The following is a 25,481-nucleotide window of genomic DNA, read 5'->3' as shown; positions in this document are numbered from 1 at the left end:
TATTCAAGTCATATAAATATACTCAAGGACATGTGATTGTGTTGTGTTAAGTCTCAATCTCCCATTTGAATTCATATCAGGGTTGCTGCTTTTATTTTAGTTTGTCATTGTTTGTCCTAGAATCCCAAAGGTCCTTCGGTGGCCAGTGCCTTCAGATGACCGAGTGGTCAGAAGGGCCCCCACTGGCCTCATATCTGAACAGCCTTGAAACTGGAGGCGTGCACTCACTCACTTGGCCAGTCCTGTTAAAGCTAAGCTGTATGTTAGCAGTTGATGTGTTAACAGGCCAGTGAAAAGAGTCAAGCCCCACTGTGATTTATTTATAACTCAGAAACATTCAATCTCAAGTGGAAATTCAGGTTTGGCTTAGGACCAAAATTGCCTCTGTGGTTTGGGCTCACAAATTTAGTTTGGGAATTGAAAGGTGAAGTTACGAAGTTAAAGTGAAATTAAAAAAAGATATTCAACAGTAACCGTTTCCATCAACGTAATTTGATGTAATAGGAGATGGAAACACTTTTTGTTGTATAACTTCTGACATAGCGAACAGTTGATGAGCTGTTTTCATTTAGTATCCTCATAGTCTATATTATCTAAGATAAGATATACAGCAGTGTAATTTAAACTGCTGTATATCTTATATAATAATTTTATAACTTATCTTTTTTTCGTTTTCCAACTGAAGAATTGGCGCCACTTACTGCCTGTCTCAATGAACCCATTCCTAATAATCACTTAACTGTACAGTTGATGGAAACAAACATTCCTTTTTTATTTGTTTGGTTTCAAAATTTGGTTAAAGTTTGCGCTACATTTGGATTGAAACACAGCTAGGGAAATGTTGCATTATTCTATTCTACTCTTTAAATGTTATAAATGAAGTGAAGCCTGCGAGCTAGTTCAGGCAGTCAACTCGAGCTGCGCTGCTATACACACGACATGCCTTATTCCATAATCACTAACCAAGCGCACCCTTCCAATCTGGCGGTCTATTTAAACTGCACAATTTCCCAGCTCTCCCTCTGCTCTGTCAATGCTGCTGTTGCCCTGCATCCGTATTGCTGCGGCTGCTCAGTAAGCTATTGCTGCCTGCTGCGCTGTAAGTCCCACCACCACCCCAGCATCCACCTGTAGGCTCCGGCTAGGGGGTTAAGGTATTTGCTCATCACTCCCTAATATCTCTATGTAAACATATCTGCAGGGAATGATGAGGTCACCCTAACGCCAAAATCTAAATATGCTATACTGCTGTAATAAACATTTCAAACTGAGTTGGCTGACTGAATTTTAATTCAGGTTCTTTTGTTTTATTTTTTACCACCTTTTTCATTTGTTCTGTCTTTTTTTGTTTCACCCCACTCGTTCCACTTTTCTACCTTTTCCCCTTCTCTCGCTTTCGTTATAGTGTCCTTTGCCTTCCTGCTTCTCTTTAAGCCACAGCACATTACTCCACATTGCTGTGGATGTGAACTGCACGCTCTCTTTTCAAACCGCACTGTGTTCAAACTGCAGAGGGTGAGGTGCATCTTAACCTTCAGTGATCATTCTGCTCTCCTCTGATTTACTGCCATGCATTAGAGCACAGAGAAACCAACACAGCCATGTCACATTCCCTACAGTCATTCCTCAGGCCTGGATCAATCATACACACACATGCTACTTCTCTTTCTGTCTCTCTCCCTGTCAAGGCTGATATGTGCAAATCCCTATTGTGTGTTATAATGTACTGCAGTAAATCATTGTTGGCAGGTGCAGACACTGTTTCAATTCAATTACATTTTAGAGCAGGTCGAGACCAAACTCTTTATAACATTATTTACAGAGACCCAACAGTACCACCATGAGCAAGCACTTGGCGACAAGGGCAAGGAAAAACTGCCTGTTAAAAGGCAGAAACCTAGGACAGATCCTTCGGCTCTAGGTGGGTGGTCGTCTGTCTCGACCAGTTGGGGTGAGAGAGAGACAGACAGACAGACAGACAGACAGACAGACAAACAGACAGAGGTGCACAGCAACAACAGTAGCAACAACTACACTACTAGTAGTGACTGATGATGATGAACATAAGGAAGATGATGGCAAAGACAACAACGATGGGGGACAATGAGCAGTGATTATAGTAACTGTAGTAATATTATTATTATGATTATTATATAATCATAATAATAATAATAATAATAATAATAATAACAATAATATCAGTGATATTAGCAATGGCAGTCAAGCAGGACCATGGCAGGAGGCTCCACCAGGATCCATGAGAACCTGCGAGACGAGAAAACACAAGAACTCCGGGGAAGAAGTGAAGTTAGTAACATGCATTAATGGGACATGAATGAGTGCAGAAAGAGAGAGGAAGAGAGGGGCTCAGTGCATCATGGGAAATCCCCCGATAGTCTAGGCCTATAGCAGCATAACTAAGGGATGGTTCAGGACTCACCTGATCCAGCCCTAACTATAAGCTTTATCAAAGAGGAATGTCTTAAGCCTACTCTTGAATGTGGTGAGGGTGTCTGCCTCCCGAACCACAACTGGAAGCTGGTTCCACAGGAGAGGAGCTTGGTAACTGAAGGCTCTGGCTCCTGTTCTACTTTTAGAGACTATAGGAACCACAAGTAGCCCAGCATTCAGAGAACGTAGTGTTCTAGTGGGGTAATAGGGTACTATGAGCTCTTTAAGATATGAAGGGGCCTGATCATGAAGATTTAGAAGAATTTTACAGGGAGCCAGTGCAGAGAAGCTAGTACAGGAGAGATGTGATCTCTTTTTCTAGTTCCTGTCAGTACTCGTGCTGCAGCGTTCTGAATTAATTGGAGCGTTTTAATGGACTTATTGGGGCAACCTGATAATAAGGAATTGCAGTAATCCAGCCTTGAAGTAACAAATGCATGGATTAGTTTTTCTGCATCTGTCTGTGATAGGATGTGTCTAATTTATGTAATATTACGTAGATGAAAAAAGGCAGTCCTGGAGGTCTGCTTCATGTGGGAATTAAATGAGAAATCCTGATCAAAGATAACTCCAAGATTCCTGACAGTGGTGCTAGAGGCCAAGGTAATGCCATCTAGAGTAACTATATCTTTAGACAGTGAGTCTCTGAGGTTTTTGGGGGGCGTCAAATACAGATGTTTTGGCACCCAGGGAATGAGACTGAACAATCAGCTATCTTCAAGCCTCCAACCCAAAGCTTGTCTTTCTCAGCTCTGATTGGCTGTTTTCATTGCAAATGCTATTTCTATTTATTGCTTTACTAATTTGCCCCAATAACGTCAAGAATGGGTGTACAATCTAAATGCTCACTTTAGGCTCTACCTCTAAGCTCTTTTATAATATTAGTGAGTTTTACTTTTCTATGTATTTACACAACTATGCATGGAAGTTTTGAACCTATTTGAAATCATACTTCCTCTTCCAGCTCATTCACTGCCCTGTACTCTGTATGTCCTGCAGGCCATTATGGAGGAGGCTGACCTGCTGAAGGAGAGGCTCCAGGCTATCACGGTAAGGACCAGTCATGTGCTTCTGGTAGGGACAGGAGAAAGCTGGGATGCAAATAATATCTGTGTCGCATGCTGAGAGCTGGTTTGCTGACTTGTACTATTCTTTTTTTATTTTGGAAGAATGTGTCACTTATTAGTTTCAACCCAGCCTCACGGCAATATCTGTGTTAATGAAATTTAATCGACTGATTTGTGCATGTGGACATGTTAGACTACAGTTTCAGAGAAATTCATCTAGTTGTGGTACATTTCTGAGTTCTCTTTTTCAGAATGTTTCACACAGTCAGCACAACAGAAGTCATGTCGATCACTTTTCATTACTTTCATATAAAATGCATTCAGTGACCACACCAACCAGTGATTCACCACCAATCCTCTGTGTAGTTACACTTCATTCCACTCATGTTTGCATACTATTTAAGTACCTGTTTAGTAACTCACACAATCCTCGGCTGCACCAGCATGGTGCGAACAAAGGGGTCGATTGGAGTGATACCAATGCTCTTGAGATTAACACAAAGAAATGGAAGAACTTGTGTTTGGTTCAACATTTGGCTCACATGAAGTTCTTATTTTTATCCCTAATTTAAAAAATCAAACAGGCATTTTTATACAAATACTTTGGTTTAATGATAGACTGAACTGTGATACTGGAAAGACCACAATTAACTTGCATGCAAAAAGACCGCTTCAGGTCTTTATGTGTAAATAGACAAATTCTAATTCTGTTTTTTATCTCTGTGATTATAAGTTTTCTGCAGTATTGTAATACGACTTGATACAAATGTTTATTCACTACTAAAAAGTCAAAAATGTTCCACCAAATGAAAATCTGCTCAAATATTGTCAATCCCTTGACTAACTCTATGAATCAGCCTACTATAAAAATATTTTAAGGCTGGCTAATAACATTGTCTCTGACCCCACTCATGCCCTGAACAGAGAATACAAACTGTTACCATCAAACTAGAGATACAGGGTTCCACAATTTAACAGGGTTATACTGAAGTACTCCTTTAGACACCAAGCTCAAATGCATGCTGAAGGGCCTTGAATATTGTCTTGTGTGTTAGTTATGTTATGTTAAATGTATGTATATTTGTTTCTTCTTTGGATTAATGTATTTTCTGTATTGTTGCAAATAGACATGTGATGCAAGAAAAATGTCAGACTTGATCTGACAATAAAGTACCATCATCATCATAATTGTCTTGCTACTACTACTACTACTACTACTTACTATTTATGGTAATTAAATAATGAGTCACAAAGTGTTACTCTTAGGGGACAAATTTTGTCAATGTCCTGATACAAGGGTTGATTCTGGGAAGTGTTTTGGTCGCATTAGTGCATTTTGGAGATAAACTGTTGGCTTCATGTTGGAAAAGAGAACTGTCTGAAGAGTTTTGAAAGAATTAACTTTTCATAGAGAAATGTGAGTTAACAGTTATGAAAAAAACCTGTACTGATGAGCCATTATGAAAGCCTTTAAACCAGGCACAGATATAGAGGTGCCTGGCCACCCCAGCTTCCACCTTGGGTTGGTGTCAAATGCTGTCAAATTTAACTCATTCATTTAGATTAATTTTAAAAATAACTTGTTAAAAATATTAAATGAATTAAATTATCTGTTATAGCCACATTTAAGACTCAGTGATATGCTTAAGTTCAATGAAAAAAGATGATTGGAAAAATGTCTGAAAAGTTTGGATGTATTGTTTTTTAATGCCACCTTTAGATATTTCTGTTTATTGCTTTACTAATTTGCCACAATAATGTCATGTTTTTCAGTTTTGGACATGCCATTAATATTTTCTATACATCTGCTCCTCTTTTAAACAACAGAGTGCACTCACTCTACAGAGCCAACTCAAATGTGGCTCCTATGCAGAATTAAGTCAAAACTCAGCACAGCATGTAATGATTCAACAGACTTGGACAATGTTCCTCTATACTGCCGTTATTGAAACGCCTGCAAATAATCTCCTATATGTAATGTGTGTATGTTTCCAGCAATATAACTAACTGCATCCTAGTGATTCAGTGCTGTGACATTAAGTCTGAGCAGGATGCCAAGTTGCAGTACTGAATCAGGAGCCATTTCCTAGCAGAGTCTGAAAATAACAAGTGTGGGTGTGTAGTTGCGGACGACAGAGCTGTACAGGGAAAACCTTCAAAGTTCTGGCAGTAGATGTGCAGGTCAGTTCCCCCGAGAGTGTAGAGAGAAGGCACGACTTTTATCCGTGCTAGAAAAGACGTTAACGTGTACTCTCTGGGGTGTGTGTGCACTAATCGGGTTTTGATGAAACGTTGGAGTGTATTCACTAGGAAGGACCTATTTACTTAAAGATACACTGCCTGATTTTGTTACAGCACTCCACAGCACTGCCTCTTCAACTGTGAACTGTGCTAAGTTATAAAGCTTAACACAGGGGGCATTTTTAACTATAATAGAGACAAAATACATTAAATTTGAGGGGAAGCCAAAATCCTATCACCTTTAAACTCACCCGTCTTAAAAAATGTCAAAGCTCAAAAAATACAATAGAGCCTAAATGCATGACTCCAGGAGACAAAGGTAAAGTCTTTACTTGGAAATAATACAAACATACAAAAATCCAGGCATGCAAACAACTCAAACAGAACCTCAAACCAGATAAGTTAATTTAACAAAAATGTTGTTGTAAATGTTATTACATTTACATCTTTCTTGATCAAATAGCTTTAGTAATTTGTGCAGGGTCTGAAATGACAACAGAGATAGAAGCTGAATGAATAAATGACAAGCCAGAATAAATGAAACTAAGATACCCAAAACCATGAGGAGATGTCTTAGTTTCCATATGTACAAAATGTTTGTATGTTTTGCCTGTATCCAATGATCCACAATACAGCCATTTTTGTTTGTTGAAATGATGCAGCCAAAAAAGTTTAAGCATCTTTGTTGCTTTAATTCAGTGTTGGAAATAATCGAAACAGAATATATGTATGAAGTATATTGTGTGATTCTTGTCTTATAAGCCACTGACTTCCAAACTATTTGTGATGTCAAAAATCATACATTTGGCTGAGATGGCTACCAGATGGGTGGCTACCAGATCTGGCCCACATGTGCACCATAATTCACTGCTGTATCTGGTCCGAGTGAAAGTGGGCTGTGTGGGCCATCACTGGGCCAGACCAATTTTGTTATGTGTGATCTTAAAAACTATACAAAAGACATGGTCCTTATTTTAAACAGCATTGTTAACAAAATGCTGTCTGCTCTTTGCTTGTAAGAAACAGCAGTGCAAGTTTATTTTTACTGTCCCTCCAACCAGAGGTTTGAAAATGTGTCTACCATACAGAAAACAATAAAATGTTAGTAACCAATTAAAGCTACAGTGCTTTGGGGCGTCATGCTCCAACATATCATGTGTAGACTTGTTGTGAAAATGTCACATAAATCAGATCACGATCCCCATACAAGGCTTACTTCCTGTTTCCAGTAGGTGGCACTATGACTATAGTGCTGGAGTGGGACTCTTATTTGACATTTGAAGTTTGGTTGAGATAGGACAAAGTACACTGAAGTTATGACAACTTCCTATTTCATGGCGAAATATCAAAACTTGGTGCAATGCCATGGACATTCGACAAAAGAATTGTGATGGTCTGAAGACTGACCAAATGTAACGTCTATTCAATCAATTCCTCCTCAAAGGAGGAGTTTGTTAAAATACAACACATGCAAATCACCAACTAAATTATATATGGCCAACTTCCTGTTGGGTTTAGGGTATGGGACCAAGTAGCTATTAAGTTTGTCTCATAATGATACATACGCGTACAGATTTTTATACATATTGGTGAAACATGCCTTGGGAGCTTCATTCAGGGGGCATGGTCAAGCCATTTTGCAACATATGCAAGACCCATATAATACATAATGTTTTGCCACTGCCAAATTCTGTGGCACGTTTCATGAGTTTAGAAGCATGTTGTAGCTGCAAAAAATGTGATTCACTGGGGAATAAAATTAGTTAGGGTTTCAGAAGGGCATTCAACAGGCTTTGTTGCTCTGACTCTAATTAGAAAACTCACTTTGACATAATTCTTTCTGTAAAAAGCAATGAGTTGAAAAAATCTATTTTTTTAAGAGAAAACTGGTTGCTATACATTTGGGGAGGTTTGCTAACACATCACACTGAACTTCAGTTGAAAAGATTTGAATCTGCCTCTGGTGTTTGATGGTATCTAAATCTAAGTGGGTTGGTTAGGACCCTCTGTCGACATTTCACACATATCTGATATCTGTGGGTGCAAAACAAAACATGATGAATAACAAGGGTCATTTGATTGGTAAGCCTCTAATTGTTGTGGTGCCAGTTGTCTCTGTGAAATGATTTTCATGGTCCACACATTTTAGCAAACTGACATCACCGAGTTTGACAGTCAGACGCAGACAGAGACGGGACTATAAATACCGGCAGACGTCACCAGGGAGATCCCCTTTCCTTGGGACTTAGTGCCACACTGATCCAAGATCCAGGAGCTAATGTTAACTTGCAGTGACTCCCCCTCCAAAGGAATACAAGGCTTGTGTTTTGTTAATTGTCAAAGCCATTAAGCAGTGTGTTTGTCTGTGATTATCCAGGCAGGACAAATATCTGTCCATTATTAAATGACAATCTAACTTGATTTAAGATTAATTATCCAGCTACAGGTGCTTATTAGCAGGGAAAGTTGTAGTGAACAGGTGGACACACACACACACACACACACACACACACACACACACACACACACACACACACACACACACACACACACAAACAAACACATACACAGACAAACAACAGGTTAGGTCAGGTCAGGAAGGCTGAGTTGCATTTCAGCTATTTATGGCCACTGGCGTCCAGCTGTCAGCTCAAGGTTGAAGTGTCAGTGGGTGAAGACAACAGGTGGAATAGTTTCCATGCTGTAAAATGTACACATGATGTAACTGTGTGTTTGATTCCCCCCCCAGGACAAACGAAGAATCCAGGAGAGCATCGCCATGAAGAGGAGACAGATCGAAGAGGAGAAATTAAAACTCCAGTACATAAAGGTAGATTTTACAGTTAGAGTAGCAACAAAACTAACATCCAGGAGACAATAAACCAGATATGTCAAAATGTGCTTCTAACATCTTATTCCATCTAATAAAGAACATTACAGAGTATGAATGTGTCTGCAGCACACACTGAACACTGAACAGAGACTGGAAAGACTCCTGGAGGAGCTCTGGGTTGAGTGTATTGTGATTTCTTTTATTATCTCAAAGCTAATAACACTGCAACAATCCCTGTTTATTTATCTACAAACTCAGTCTATAAAACAAGGTCAGGCCTTAATTTCACAAATATTAACTGGAGTCTCTCAGCAGTAGCATTATATAGCTTGTAATATTGTTCTTCTACCTACAGCTATTTTTCACTGCAACACATACCTGCATTACTGTCAGAGTTAACCTCCCTGTTCTTAAAGCTGCAGTATCTTTCTTGGCTCAGATTCTTGCAAATGCCATTAGGAGCACTAGAAGGAATCTGATTTTTCACACATTATCTGTCTCATGTACAACTGTCAGGATATAGTGAAAGATTCAGCGAACAAATTATTTTTAAGAAAAGTCACCTACTGCAGCTTTAAACAATTAAAAGACCACCATGGGGCAGGAAAACTCCAAAACAATCTCACAGCCAGGAGGTGCAGATCCAACTCTTTGCTTACTTCTGACACAGCAGTTACTGTGGTGTGTATTGGGGTCCATTACATTGAAAGGTTTTTAATATACTGTTGTCATCCCCATTTTCACAATTGGTGGCAGATGTGTGGATTCTAGTCACATGACTTGGACCAGAGTCAGCTGGAGTCACAGATTTGATGATGTTAAAATCGACTTAACAAGATCAATAAACTCCACTGTTGACAGAGAAGGCGCTGTGACACTGGGGTCTTTTTATGGCTGACCTTCTGGTAAACAAATAGAGAAACAGACCCTCCATGTGAGTTCTACTGCCCGCTCCAGCTCCTACACAAATAAAATAAATATACCAGTCAGAAGTTACCAAAATACCAACAAGAAAATACAATAAATAATGGATGGATAAGGATAATGAATGGGTCAGAAGAAATGACACCCACTTCTCCCACAGGGGAGTTCTACAAAAAGGGAGAGGGGAGGAGGCAAAACAAATTCATAGTGGGGACCACAGAAGAGGAAATGATGTTGAATGTTAATACACTGAACAATGCAATGCATTCCTGATTTATGTAAATGTATTAACATTTTTGTGTAAAATATTTTTTGGCATGTCATTTGGTGAAGAGTGCATAATGACTTCTTTAGGACTCAAAACACAAAGTTGACTTGAGACTTAATTGTGACTTTCAAAACAATTACCTGGTCCCAGCTATATCACATATACACATATCACATAGTCAAAGGTTGTTCAACAGAAGAAAAAAAGTAGAACAGTAGAAAAGATGTGTTGCATGTATATATTATATCACTCTAGCAAGTAATACATTATTACATAATAGGTTATCAAGCTTTCCAAATTAATGAATTAACATGCAATGCACATTTCTGAACATTCTAATGTCAAAATTTAAATGTAGTTTTCATTGATAGAGACCTCACAATCATTTATACCTCGAACCACCAAGAGGTCTTGTTTACCCCTCACAGAAACTGCTGTATAAGGGAACAGACAAAAAGACGTTTTTGTTGTCAAAATATGAATAGAACTCTAAATACCGTCGCCAGCTAAAACTGAGGTTCCTGTGTGTTGGTGTGTTTGATTGACAGAAGAAAGCCCTGAGGGAGCAGTGGCTGATGGATGGTCTGAGTCAGCAGTCGGAGGAGGAACAGGAGGCCATGAGGCTTCAGGCTCAGGATGAACAGCAGCAGAGCGATCAGCTCCAGAGCAACATCTTCAGGTAAGGCACCTGGAAATCACACACAGTACATCCCACACTGGACACAATGGGCAGACAGAGCGGGCAGAACTAACAAATCATGTGGGTGAAGGCGTTTATATTTGGTTCAGGTCACTGAAAAATGCAAAGTCTGACTGAAACTTAGTTAGTGATCCCAGTGGAGAAGGCGGGTTGCTACAGAGACAAACAGGAACAGACTTTGAAGTCACTCAGGTTAAACTCTAAAATGCAAAATGAACTATATGTTCATCTGCCACAAACTGGATTATTATTATCTCTTTTAGTTGTTCCAGGAGTTTCGTTGCCCTAGGACACTCTTTCTGTTTCCTGAAATTCCTACATAGAAATCGACAAAAGTAAAAATTAACTAATAGAAAATAGAAGGCTTTATACAAGCTGTATTTATGTGGGTGTAGGTTTGGTTTAGAAATAGGGGGGTTGTGACAAAGTCCGATGATTAGAACAATCAACTAGCTTACGATATGGTGAAAGTTTCAGCAAATATGACAAATATTATTTTTCATAAAAGTTACCTACTGCAGCTTTGAGGTCATTGTAAATTATAAAAGTTAAGGGGAAACACTATTAAAACTATTTAGATTATTACACATTGATTGTGTATATGTTAAATTTTACTTCTAGATTAAAACCTCTGGGGCTGAAGAAATCTAGCGTCTTTTGAATCATCACCCACTCATTGATAGGCTACAGCCTCGAGGCACTGTGCATGTGGGCGGCTGTGGTGCAGAGGCAGAGCGGGTCGTTCCCCAAATTGGAAGGTTGTTGGTTCGTTCCCCGGCTCCTACCGCCACATGTCGAAGTATCCTTGAGCAAGATACTGAGCCCCAAATTCAGTGCAGTGCATCAGCGTGTGAATGTGTATGAATGAGTTAGTTTCTGTTTGATGGACTTTGCCATCACGTGTGTGAAAGGGTGAATGTGCCATGTAGTGTAAAAGCGCTTTGAGTGGTCGGAAGACTAGAAAGGTGCTATACAAGTACAGGTCCATTTACCATTTACCATGTGTTCCACAGTGGGAAGCAGTGCGGGATTAAGACCAGACTGTTTCACATGAACTCCCTGTCAGCAGCATGTGTGTCAGTCAAGCACAGACTGTTAACCTTCTCCTCATTACATAACACAACTACTTAGCCATAGCTTAGTGTATGCAGACAGTAAGAACACAAGCAAGCTTCACACCCTCCACATTCAAACCACTGCATGTCTTTATATGGGAAGCTGGGGAGGTCATAAGTTTAAGATAAATGATTTTTAATAATATTGATTATTTTGAATGAATATATTGCGGGATCATGGAAAAGAAAGCATTATTACACTAGCATCCTCTACATGTGTTGAGCGGCAGAGCCAGGAAGGGGTTACTGGAGCTCCAGTCCTGAATGTTTTCTCAAAAGCCCTGAATCTTTTTGGATTTTACTTAGAAATCAAACTTTGTGTCATTTCCACTCAGTCTCTCTGACTGGATTGGAAAATCAATGTATCAAAAGTTATATTAGTAGAGAAATATCGCAATTTTTACTGTATTATGGGATGCATTGTAGCAGATCAGTTTAATATTCATTATGTGAACTCTACTCCAGCATAGTTGAACAAAAATAGGTTTCAAGATTAGTCATTCTGTTTATGACTACCTATGTTATGTAACTTAAAAATAATAACGTCAGACAATTTTTGCCTCTTTTTAGGTGGTATGGGTGAAAATGAGTCATCCTCAACATTTGTTGTATTCTGGTTTCAGAATGATGATGACAGCAACTATCATGCTTTTTCTAAGTGATGTACAGAGTTTTTTACGCTTTCTATTATCTCATCTAGCTTGGAAAAGTGCACCTAACTGGGGGTAGTATACCCCCTTAGGTTTGGGCTAAGCCATACATTTTTACACTCTCTGACTCCGCCTCTGCATGTGTCCATATGGTTCTCTTAGAAAGTTTAAACATCTTCACAAACCATAACTGTCATCCCTTTGACACCACTCCTTGCCAAAGACTCCAAGTGGTCACATCTTTTCATAAAGTGTGCATTGGACACAGATGTTGTGGTGGCAGCATATCTTTAATGCTGCTTCAATGTGGGATAAGAATTCATGTATGAATATGAGAAGCATTGCCAAACCATTAATGCTGAGTAATTATTTTCACGTTTAGTCTTTTTGTCTCCTTTTATATCCTTACATTTTCATCCGTTTGGTTGTGTGTATGTGTGTGTTTATCTGTCCACAGCTGCTCTCACATACTACTGGACCAGTCAGCCTCATATTTACTTTTTGTGCACATTTATGACTGCATGCTCGAAGACCTCTTATGGTTGCGGTGAATCTCGATTTTACTTCACACTTGTAGCCATGCATCATTAGGACTGAACTAAAAGCCTGCCAGGCCAGTTAAATTCAAATTATATTCAGTCTAATCAGATCTTGTAGGGTTCCGCTCTGTTGCTGTAATGTGTGTCACTATGTGTAGTACCTGGGCCGATATGAGACTCTCTGTCACCTCTGATCACATTGTGCATCATCTCAGGAGAAATGTGTCTTTTGAGGCAGATGGAGTATTAACTGTGAAATGCAAAAAAAAAATGAAATGTACTGATGTGCTTTTTGAGCATTGTGTTGCTGCTATGTGTTTGTGCTCTCTCTCCTTTTGGGTCTGTTCAGGTCTGACTGTACTCAGGTCAGTTTGGGATCTTTTTGAAAATTAAGTTATGCGCACAGGGTTCGGGTAGGTTTTCCACTGGTCCATGATGGATTGGGTCAAAGATTTAGGACCTGTGAAGGCCTCTATTAACAATATCTCCTATAATCATGTTTTCAGTTTTCATATAAGGAGCATTTCTTTAGCAGAATGTAGTTCAAAATCTCATAACCTGAACACATAAAACCAGTAGTACTGACCAGTTCATTTAGAAAAACAGTGGTTGTTGCTGTCAACCTTTCCCAACACTAAACACCTGTAGATTTGAGATAAATATGTGGAAACACACTCTTTGTAACACCATGAGTTTTCGGTGAGAATATAGCAGCAAAATAACACAATATCTTCTGCTTCTCCAAGAGTGTTACGCTAAAACAAAATTAAAAAGCTCCCTGTTGGGAAATTTAGTTTTTGCTAGAGTGACATGATGAAAAGACATAAAAGATACATTAAGATATCAATAGAGGGAGTGCCTGGCCGCATGGTCCTCGCTGTCACCAGTTTACTTCCAGCTGTTGTTGCATGTCTTACCCCTCTCTCCCCGTTTCCTGTCTTCCTCTTCACCTGTTACATTCCATTAAAGGCAAAACCCATAGTCTCATGACATCACCCATAGGTTTCTGAAGAGCTGTTGTGAAGCTCAGTGTGATAGCTCTGGTCCGTCACAATCTTGGCAGTCCTGACTCCACCGAATCCTAGCTAATCTAAAAATGGGAAAATAGGTGGAGCGTGGGTTGTTGAGTTGAGGCACAATGAATGAAGCCTCTGGCCCATCTGTCACTAAAAGCCCTAATTATGCATAACTTAAAGCCTTATTATAATTTAAAGGGGTGAGTTATATAAAAAACAACAACCCTGTTGTCATGAACGGAGAAATTAGCTACAGAGACATAAACTGTTTTTTTCTACCAGGCTGTAAACATGTTTAGAAATAATAATGTTGAACATATGAAGATTGAGCCCGTGGGGCCAGCCTCAAGTGGCTGTTACAAGAACTGCACTTCTGTTTGGCTTTATTCACAAACCATGGAAGTTGCCGCTTGGCAAAAACATGCTTGCCCCCCAAAAATAATATAATATATATATAGGCCTTTATGAATTGAAGATGTCATGCTTAGTTTTAACTTTCTTAATGAACTTCATGATGTTTTTAGAAATCAGGTGCGATGCATCTACATTTCACATAATATGGCAACAGGAACCAGAAAAAAGAAAAGAAAATATTAACTAAAGGTCCAGTTAGCTTTGTCCTGATCTTTCAATTACATCTTGCAGTCTTCCTCAGCAGATGGTGACCTTTCATTTGTCATCATATTACCTATGTGTAGAACTTTCACTATGCCAATATATTGTTTATAACCCATTAATGACCACCTGTCATCCTATTACAGTCCCATACTTTAAAAGACAATGATAACTAAGTTAAGTTAACTAAGTTTACTGATGAACAAACTTTGGAAACATTTTGTTGACACTGAATTAACATTTTTTTCTTGTTTTGTCAGACTCTTGATATTTGAGTTTTTAAAGCTTGTATAAACAGCCACCAATACACACACTGCAACATCTTATTGGCTCATGTGGAGCAGGTATACCAAATAAATATTTAAGGTTATCTGATATAACCTGACCCCCCAGTCTAGGTGAACCTGCCCTCTGAGGGAGAGCAAATGGACTCCTAATATCTGCTGATGATAGAGTAGTAAAGATATTTAACTTAAACAAACTACAAGGTGTTGTTCTTAATTTAATACTGATGCCTATATATGACCTACATAAATAACACAAAATGAAAGTTCCTTGGAGCTGCTTAAAGTAAGAAGCAAAAAAAACACAAAAAAAGAAAAACAACTATATATATTATATTGGGTAGTCTACCCAAAATACCAAAAAACAGCACTGAAGCAAATGTGTTGTGCTTGCTTGAAAATCCATTCAAGTACTCCTTAGCTGCTGCTGTTAGTTAAAACCTGCTGAAAATGCTGTTCAGTTAAGCACTCCAGTAATAACACAGTTCATTCCTTTCTTGTACAGAATAGAGAAGGAGATTGAGGCCTTGGAAACACAGGAGCTCAACATCTCTGCCAACGAAGAAGTCGTTCTGAAGCGATTAAAAGAGGTTGAGAGGACAGCTGAAGACATTATTAAGGTAGGCTCTAATAAACTGGCTGCCTTTTAATACCCTGCTTGCTTTATCGGCTCTTACCCTGTGTGTGCTTACTGATTAATTCTGCTGCAATATGCAACTTTTCACCTGGAGGCAATGAAACATGATGAGTTCTAATAATCATTTAGCTTTTTACAAAACATAAGTTGCTGCTTCCTGATGTGAGAACAAAATGAGGTCAAGACATGGCTGTGTAGGCTACATTTGAAACATTGCTCCTTGCAGATGTGTTGATGAAGCAGTACACCTTAACACACACAGGCTGCTTAATTTGTGCTTCTCTGTTGTTAAATTTGTGATAAAAGTTACATTCAGCAACAACATTTGTCGTTTTGTCACAATGAATAAACAGCTTATAATTAACCAATTCTTGATGTAAGTTTGAAAGTTTTACTGATTTGTAAGTTCAATGTGCAGCTTCACTGGTGAATAGAAATGTTCAGCTCTGTAGTGAACATTTCTCTGTAAAAGCTGACTCACAACATCAAACAGTAACTCAACACCTCCTGGAAATCTTGTTTTTCCTGCAGTGGTGTAATGTTTCACCTTGCGGTGATGCAGAAGTACTTCTTTAATCATTAATAGTCTTAAAACTTCCAGGTAAGGTTACAACCCTGTCTCCTAAAATTTACATTTGTATATTACTAAATAGTTTTCATATTGTAAATGGCTTGTAGGTGTGAATGTGAGAGTGAATGGTTGACTTTCTGTAGGTGTTACTGAAGGCAATCAGACTGAAAGCAGCACTGCAACTAAAGAATACTGGCTGTGTAGGTGGGGCCGTTGTTACTTCAGGTTGATGTAAGATGATGAAATACGATCTAGGATTGCCAGTTTGAATATGAAGGTTTAACAGACGCCAAAACACTAAAACAGTCAAACATTTTATCCTCTGTCTCCATGATCACCAGAGTTATGGTGTTACATTACAAAATACTTTTGATTGGCCAATGCAGTCTAATGCTGCATCATCAGCACACCCAAGCTTCAGATTAAAGTTAATAAAATAAAATGTGATTCTACATTTGTCAGTGCTATTTTGTGTGTAGATTTGTGACACAGCAACATTTAAAATATAGCCAGGTCTTGGTTTAAATTACCCCTTGTTTCCAAATGTACATTTGTTCTGTTAAACAAGAAACTTTAATTTAAAGGTTATACAAAATTCACTTAACACTGGATGTCGTAATAGAGCACAAGCAAACAAACCATAGAGAGGCTGCAATAGCAACATAGGCAGAGGGAGTGTGACACCAGGACTCCACTGTATCTTTACATACATAATAGCTGTTTGCTGCTACATTCATGTTTAAACTCTCACATATATACATATATATACAAAATGTGCATTTGTTCTTTTAAACAATTAAGTTTAATGTAAATAACACAATGTAAAAATATATTCATCTCAGATAAATAACTCTCGAAATGATGAATGATGAAATCTGGATATTGACCCCAGTATAATGCCACTTGAGCAACATGTGTATAACCTCAAGCCATAACCAACCTTATGTATAGCTCAGCTTACTACATATTTAGAAAGGTCTGGCTCGGTCAGATGTGTGGGTTATAAGAGGTCGAATATTCTATGAATATACTATATTGAATTCAAATGTCATTGTTTTCTACTCACCCCATGCTGCCTGTGCCTCTTCCTCTAATCTCTGCTTGTTTCTAACAAGATGCACCCACTGAGGACTGTGTGGGTGTGCTTTGGTTCACAAGAGGCTGCTTTGAGTGAATAAGGTGGCAGGTAAATGGATTGCTAACACAGTGGGCGTGCGGCGTACAAGAACTAATATGCATGATTTGCTTTCTGGTTGCTGTCTGTATTTAGACTCAAAGGCACAGTGAAATAACTGTGACTTGAATGTGGCAAAGTCGTGGACTGCTGATGCTAAACACCATTAATCTGTAGCACTGCTGTGATGTTGACTTCCTGCCTCTCTCACCACTTTGACCCTCGACTACTCTGTCTTCACATGTAGGAGCTAAACGCAGAGTTCCACGCAGGTAAACATTTCTGTAGCATTTTGTTTTGTGATTGGTTTATTAGTTTAATTAGACTAATACTTCTACATGTATGTCATTTTCTGTATCAGCTTTTCTTTGTGATAACTAAAATGTAAGACGAGGCTGTACTAACATATTAAAAGATCGGACATTACTTAACATATATTAGTGACAGTAAACAATACTGTTGATACACTAACCCTTTTAACCTTTAGTGGTTATCATTCAGACACAAACAGCAATGATTGGTTGCTAATTTTTTAGGCCCGTTATTTTTATATCATTAACAAAATGTATGTTAACAATGTATTTTCTGCCAGCCATTACCCCAACTGACATTATATTTTCTTGAAATGATAACAAATTATGATATGTCTGGTGTTATAAATTGTGTTTTCTTCAAATTGTTATACCAAGCTAATGACTGAAGTATTTGGCTGTGTAAGTATTTAGCTACCTAACCCTAGTAATATGGAGGTAACAAATTGTGCTATAATGGGAATATGCCCTCCATTCTTTATCAAGATTGACACAAATGGCTGACTTGGACAGACCATATAGAACATGTTTTGAGATAAATGATCAAGTCCTAATGATCACAAAATGCGTTCCGTATCCCTGGAAACAACTAGCCTGTCTCAGTCCAAAGTTAGAAAATACACTAACCAACACCTCTAAAGTTAATTAACTAACACATTGTATAACACGGCATTTGTTTAATTCATATACAAACCAAGTTGTAGAGTTGGAACTATTTCTTGACAGACCATACTGCAGTTTGTCCATCTGCCCAGAGCAATTAAATAAAGGTCTGTTCACGTACAAGATACACTGTGTAACTTAGTGTGCTTTAGAGGATGTTGGTGGGTATAAGTTTGAACTTCAGACAGAGCCAGGTTAGCTGTTTCCCTCCACTTCCAGTCTTTATGCTAAGCTAGGCTAATCCTGATTCCAGCTAAGGAATGCGAGCAACCATATTTCCTCTTGAATTATCCCTTTAAAGTATATTACCTTGGAATAATTAAAAAAATAGCATAACTTGTTATCTTGTGATAAAACTAATCTATACCATAGTGATGGTTTGACACCTCTGTATAACAAGAGCCTTAATTGGTGTATTTTCTCCTTAGATTTGACACATCATGTCAACTCGCCCCTCCCAGATATCCCATCATTCATCCCACTGATAGCAGCGAAAACCCCTCCTATACATGAGCCTGGTGGTGAAAAACCAAAGAAAGGTAAAGACATTATAGAGGTAGTGCATATGCTGAAATAGATCATACAGCTGTCAGGGCAATCTGTTGAAATATGATAGGAGACGGTAGTGAGAAGTGGTACACAGTGGGATAGAAAAGGTTCAGATGCTCGCCATGCAGTTTCTCAGCTCAATCTTTTAGCTCCAGGGTTATGCAGACTAGCTGCTCTGACTGAAATGCCTCCTGCTTCCATTATGCTATTTTAAAAGATGTTATTTTACATTTCACCAGGATGGAAATTATGAAGCAATTAGATGAGGAGAACATAACATGCCTGCCATTTTGGAACTTTGTTGAAGTCATACATCGGGAGAAAGCAAAGTTTTCATCAGAGGGAAAATAGGCTGATGAAAGAGCACTGAGTGATGTTCAGCCTTCAACAGACACAACAATATACACAACCTATAATAGGTGTACATTTGTCTTAAGTAGTATGCATTGTTTGCAAACTAATCGCCTCCATGAGCCCATGTAGGAGCCAATATTATTTTTGGAATAACTTAATACGAGACAGAATATCAATCAGTCAAACTTTATTCATATAGTACCTTTTATAAACAACAGCTCAAAGTGCTTCACACATGACAAGCTGATAAGACAGAATGTGTGTGAACCGAGTAAAATAAAAAATACTACATTAAACAAATTTTAAAACACAAAACAAATATAAAGATGACAAAGATACAATAAACTAGATTTGACAAGTTTAACAATAAATAGTCTTTAATGAAAACTATACTAGAAACTCAATAAAATAGATGAAGACAAGATAAATTAATAATAGGGATAAAAAAAGAATATTAATAAATTAACTGATAAAAACAATTTGCATAATATGGGGGGAACATGGGAACTCCAAAGAGATTGAGCGATTGATTATTAATGGCTATATTGATTTTGAAAATGCAAGATCACAGAAAATTTTGAAACACCTTCTTAACTTTGCAGCCACATAGCTCCCACCCATGGTTAAGATAAGATGAGAGATAAAATAATAAAACCATGGTGCACAAAAGGTCTATAAAAAGTGCATCTTAAGAATAAACCTTTTTTGTGTGTATATTGCTTGTTTTGTTCTCAGATGTACAAATCTTTGTTTCAGATAGATAATATATTTTTCAACAGTATAGATTGGAAATTCTATCCAAAAACAAATATACCTATTCAAGGGTTGACTCTGATGAAGTGCTTGCACTATTAAACTTTACAAATCAATTGATGTGCACCAGTTCTTTCTTCCCTGAGGTTCATGTCCTTAAAACTGTAGTTGTAACTTTTTGTCATTTTTGCTGAAACTTTCACTACAGCCAAGAAAGATAGTTTAGTCGCATTCCCAGGTCGTCAAATACTGACTTTTTGGGTTGAGGGCTTGAAGATAGTTGATTGTTAAGTTTCATTCCCAAAGCATCTGTATTTGACGTCCTGGGATCATCTTTCTCAACTTTGATTAGTTGTTGTTGTTCAAACACGGTGAATCTTGTAAATGCCATTAGGAGCACTAGGAGGAGCCAGAGGAACCAGATTTTTTTCACAGATTATCCGTCTCACCCCTTTTTACTTGTTTTCATGTTGGTCAAAACACATATGCTTATTTGACACAGGGCTGCAACTAACAATTTTATATTTACGATTATTTGGCTAATCTGTTGATCTTCCTGTTTATAAAATGTCAGAAAATAGTTCAAATAGGTGTCCCAGTTTCCTAAATCTTAATCATCTTCAAAATATTTTTTTGTTTGCCAGTTTGAAGCTTAGATAGATAGATAAATACTTTACCTTGGAGAAATTCCGGTATCCAGTAGCTCGGACTGTTCATATACAAATATGGCTTAAAAGACAAAAAGAATACTAATGGGTTAAAAAGAGACAATTATTAATAAGATAAAATAAATAAGATGATGAATAAATGTGCCAACAAAACCAGTGGCAATAAAAAGTACCAATAAAAGCAGTCCTTGAAGGAGCATTGCACAGACCCTTGGTGGAGGATGGGTAGATAGAGAGGACGATTAATTGATCAATTGCCTCAGCTGTAATTTGATGCAGGATATTATGTAATGTATAACTTATTATGTTATTTACAGAGTGTTATAAGCAAAGTATTAAGTAATACAGCATTATGGCAGTTTCCTAAGCTTTTTATCTTTTTAAGAATGAAAATCTAACATCAAAAAATGTTCAATGACAAGAAACGTATTTGAATATTTGTATTTCCTATTTGTCCTAAGACCTTCATTTAAGTCTTTTCTTCATTCCAGCTACGTTTGCAATGGAGATTAGTGTTGAACTGGATAAGAGAACAGGCAAAAGTCAGGTAGTCTCTATAGCAACCATCACCCCAGAAACCATCCAGGACAGAGGGTTGAAGGTGTACGATGATGGGCGCAAGTCTGTATATGCGCTGCATCCAGATGGATGCAAAATGCTCAGTGGGGCAGTTGGAGAGATGACGCCCACAGAGGTAGAAGAGCTGCTGCATCAGGCCACAGAGAAGAACGTGCCCACAGGGGTGCAGTACCATCAGCCAGTCTACTCTGTACCCTACACAGGGAGCAGCAGGCCTTCAACACCCAGGGCACCAAATAAAACACAGAGGCTAACCCCAACACGCAGCCCCAGCCCCTTCCAGAGTGCAATTTCATCAAGAAATGGAGCTCAAATCCACAGAGAGGAAAACCAAAGAAGCCAAGACCTGGAGGGACAAAAAACACCCAGCCCTAGCCACATCCAACAGGACTCCATGACAAAAGTCCAAAGACATGAAGAAATCAAGCAGCCCTTCTTCCACATTCCAGGACAACCCAACAGTGACAGACATCAAATTCCACAGCCTCACTTTGGTGCTAAAACTCCACGAGGACTTACCAGCAGCAAGTGGGAAGCAAGCAGTCCAAACTCAGCAGCACTTGTCTCAGTCAAAGCCAGGTCCGAAGGAATGCCAGCACCCATGCAGCCGGTCTACAGGGATGTGGATAGTCCTTCACTGGCCAGCCACAAGTCCGAAGTTGATCAATATGGCTTGATAGAGAGCTCCAGTGATTTTAACAGACACTCGCCTTTCTGCACAGAGAGTATCGCGTCTCTGAACCTGGTCAACACCCTCCCACAGGAGCTGGAATCAGAACCCATCACCATGATCTTCATGGGCTTTGAGAATGCTGAGGATGCGGAGGAAGAAGACATCCAGGCTGAGCTGGTGATCATAAGCAACAGTGATGATGATGAGGCCCAGTATGATAAAAATGAAAACGACGAGCAGGAGTGTCTCTCATTCCACCCTGAGGGATACAAGAGCCAAGTCTTCCAACCCAAAGTGGGTGTAGCCAAGGTTACAGGCTGCAGAGACATTATTAAAGATTCCCACACAAACTGGGATGATTTAGGGCTCCACACGCCAACGTTCATCCACAAGCCAGGAAAGCACAGTCCCTACCTGCATGGACAGGGGGCGGATGAGTCTGCAAACACCGGCAGCATTAATATGGAGAAGATGAAGCTCTGTTCAACAGGGAGATGAGACAGAACTTCACCTGATCACCTGAAACTGGGTAGAAGTAATGTACGAATAGGATTTTGGTGATTTGTTCTGTGAAATTTCTTACTAGTCCTTCACCATGTATGTCCATGGTTTATAGGTTTGAACATATCTTGTGTGTAAATGCTTAACCTGCTGCCAATCCAATCTACAGTGCTTCTCAGCCTTACTCCAGATGCATTTTAGGAAGGCAATAACTTTTCTCATAGTGACATTTATTGCAGAAACCCTTAGCTTGCCGTGTCTGTGTTTTGTCCGGATTGAGGGACACAGCTGAGCCACAGACAATCAGTCCCTGCACCTAGGTGATTCTGAAAGCTTTACTGCCACCTCCTGACAAAATAGTTCCATTACACAGTCACATTAACATGGACAATGACATTGTCAAAGCCTTACCAGTGCAGTTTTAATGTTATCTGTGTAAAATGAAATACTTTATAAATGTTTGTACAAAATTGCTGTATTACTGGTAAATATAGTCTCTGTTAATGCTTTGTAGAAACCTTCAGATAACCTCCTTCAGTATAAATGTCTTTGTCTCTTTAATTCACCAGGTAGACCCTTTGAAAAGGACGCTATACCACCTACATTAATGGATAATTGTGGTTGAGGAAACCTTTATTAATGCCTTATTATCGTACAAAATGGTAGACCTGATGGCTTATTATAAAGTGAGTAACACATGACCTTTTAACTAAATCACTTTCTAACCAGTCACCAAGTCTGAAATAGTAAATGTTGGTAAGTTGATTTTGGTGCGACTGCAACACTTTGACAGAGATTTGTTACGCTTCACCATGATATAAAGCAGCCCATGGGATTTTCATTAAAGGCACACTATGCAAGCTTCAAAGTCATTTCGATGGTAAACGAACTCGTAGTATAGCGAATCATCCCGATAGCGAAACAGGAGAGGGACGCCGCTGGCAGAACCAGCAATGCAATTCTGAAGGTGGCATCCTGCCAAATCTCGCGAGAATCAAAAATTGCTTGACGGCGCAACGTCACATACATCAGCGACATAAGAAGCAGCCTCAATGGAAGACGCTAGCAGACATTCACTCAGACGTTACCTGGTCAGTAGACATCTTCGGAGTCTATCTTTGCCTGTTCGATGTCCGAGCTTCCATCCTACTGAACATGTACCGGTATACAGGGGGGAGGGGATCAGGCTGTGAGTGCAGAGACACAGAGCCGTATATAGAGACAGCTCTGGTTAGTGGAATTTACTACAGTTAACGTTAAATACAAGTACTCCGCAGAGAATCTAGGGGTAGCTGTTTGACAAAACTGGAAAACTGCATAGTATGCCTTTAATGCTTTGTTGCTGAGCTACACAATATGGCCAAAAGTATGTGGACAAACTTTTTTAAAATTTTGGTCAAGGTCTGTTTTTTGCAGGTTTAGGCCCTTTATGTCATAAGTCAGGAAACTCAGGAGTGGCCTCAAATGCAAGACAGGAGCAGGATGACTTCAGTGATTCAATGTATATTGAACTTACAAGCAGGTGCAGGTACAAGTAGGCAGGTAGATAAACAGGTATAAGTCTAGGAAATGTATAAGGTGTCCACATACTTGTTATACAGTGCAAAATTAATTAATGAATAATTAATTTACCATTAATAAAAACATTTAATACAACTTAGAAACATTTATCAGTTATGGACTTTTTAAAGTGGTTCCTTTTTTTTTAAATGTTAAAGGGGAACTTGGCAACTCTAGCCATTTCTTTGCTGGTTTTCGCTTTTGTCGTCGCATGTTTTCTCAACGAGCTCCCCCTACAGCTCTGGGACGTATATTTCAAAACACTGTCGTAAAAAAAACTCACTTGCGGCACCCTCCTCCCCCTTTCTACCGCTGCTGATGTGCATTTGTTGCCGGGCAACTTTTTTGTGTGGAGCAATGTCTACCGAGATGGGTAATACATTCATCGTCGCTTGTTCTTATAGCCGGCGTGGCTAAACGGTATTGAGGGGGGCGTGTGCGTTTATGTGGAATTGCCGCAAAGAAGTTCGTGTTTCTCACTCGTTCTTGCTTCTCACGATACTTCCTATTTCCAACTTAACGGGACGGTAGTCCCAAAGTTGCAAGCTTGGTTTTCCACCTGGGGATGCTAGGGGGAGCAGGGAAAGTCACCATTAACACCAGAACAGGCCATTTAACCATCCAAATGATTTCTAAACAGGTTTATTAAGTTGAAATAGTTGCCAAATTCCCCTTTAAAATGTAAATGTAAATCATGGTTTTGCTTGAATTTCTACTGTAACTAACTGACCTGTGTGCTGTTACTTCCTTGGTGATTAAAAGATTTCCCCATCAACTAATGGTGACAGTGTTGTTTTTGTACGTCAAAAGACTTTGCTGATGGTGATACAAAAAACTAACTAAATCTAAAACAACTATTCTATTGGATATTAATCACCTGTATCACTACAAAAGCTGGTTCAAATACAAGAATGAGAAATGACAAATAAGTGTTAATTATGTTAAATTAACTAACAGGGGTGGAACCAGGTCATTGTTTTGCAAGTCACAAGTAAATCTTTGCACTCAAGTCTCAAGTCAAGACCCAAGTCAAGACTAGCAAGTTCTGAATCATATCCAAGTCAAAACTGACAAGCTCAAGTCAAGTATCAAGTCCTGAACTTTGAGTTTAAAGTCCTAAAGCGCTTTTCACCAAAAGTAATGCCATTTATCTTTGCCATCAGATTGGTTCAAACAAGTGTTTTAAATGGGCTAGTACGCCTCAGTTCTGAGTACTTGCACTTCTGATTTTTGTCTAAAGGTAACCTTACTTCTTATTGAGTACTGTCTGTTGAGTGTGGCTCCTAACTCCTAAGCACCTGTGTAACTGTGTTTCTGTGTAAACACAGCTAGCTTAACACCCGTGTGTGTGTGTGGCGGAACGTCTTGATTTTTAGTTAGCCCATGTTAACAGTGGTCACACTGCCCATGTGAGACACACGTCTCAGAGCAAAAGGACAGTGAAAATGATCGATTGGTAGTCATATCCACATATGTCAGTACAGGTTAAACTGTTTTATTGCACACTTTTTAAATAACATAGTTTTTAATCTTTGGTCTTGGGGGAAGATGTCAGGTATTTTCAAGACAAAAAGCTCAAGTCCAAGTGAAGTTACGAGTCATTGGTCCAAGTCGCAAGTTAGTGATGTGCCGGTCGCGAACGAGCCGGTTCAAAGAGCCGGCTCTTTTAAGTGAATGCTGGGAGCCGGCTCCCAACCGCGAGCAATGTTTTTTTTTGTTGTAAAGTAATACAAGGCAGAATGATGTGATGATCAGCATCGCTACAGGTGCTCTATGCATGCAGTT

The 25,481-nt window shown here is 38.9% G+C and overlaps 1 protein-coding gene across 2 annotated transcripts in view; it reads left to right on the top strand.

Moving 5' to 3' along the window:
• Positions 1 to 24,471, top strand: part of LOC127369156 (palmdelphin-like) — a 31,941-nt gene extending 7,470 nt beyond the window's left edge. The window contains exons 2-9 of one of the 2 annotated variants that reach the window (XM_051410238.1): positions 2,203 to 2,307; positions 3,451 to 3,501; positions 8,509 to 8,589; positions 10,333 to 10,463; positions 15,209 to 15,323; positions 17,333 to 17,357; positions 18,488 to 18,598; positions 20,875 to 24,471. In XM_051410238.1, coding sequence (XP_051266198.1) covers positions 2,233 to 2,307; positions 3,451 to 3,501; positions 8,509 to 8,589; positions 10,333 to 10,463; positions 15,209 to 15,323; positions 17,333 to 17,357; positions 18,488 to 18,598; positions 20,875 to 22,133 — 1,848 coding nt within the window. In that variant the 5' untranslated portion in view covers positions 2,203 to 2,232 and the 3' untranslated portion in view covers positions 22,134 to 24,471. The remainder of the gene's footprint in view (positions 1 to 2,202; positions 2,308 to 3,450; positions 3,502 to 8,508; positions 8,590 to 10,332; positions 10,464 to 15,208; positions 15,324 to 17,332; positions 17,358 to 18,487; positions 18,599 to 20,874) is intronic. The other variant, XM_051410239.1, reaches the window with a different exon arrangement.
• The last annotated feature ends 1,010 nt before the right edge of the window (positions 24,472 to 25,481 follow it).

The sequence above is a fragment of the Dicentrarchus labrax genome, unplaced genomic scaffold, assembly GCF_905237075.1.
Source record: "Dicentrarchus labrax unplaced genomic scaffold, dlabrax2021, whole genome shotgun sequence".
Lineage (NCBI taxonomy): Eukaryota > Metazoa > Chordata > Actinopteri > Moronidae > Dicentrarchus > Dicentrarchus labrax.
This window is presented reverse-complemented; position numbering and strand designations above follow the sequence as displayed.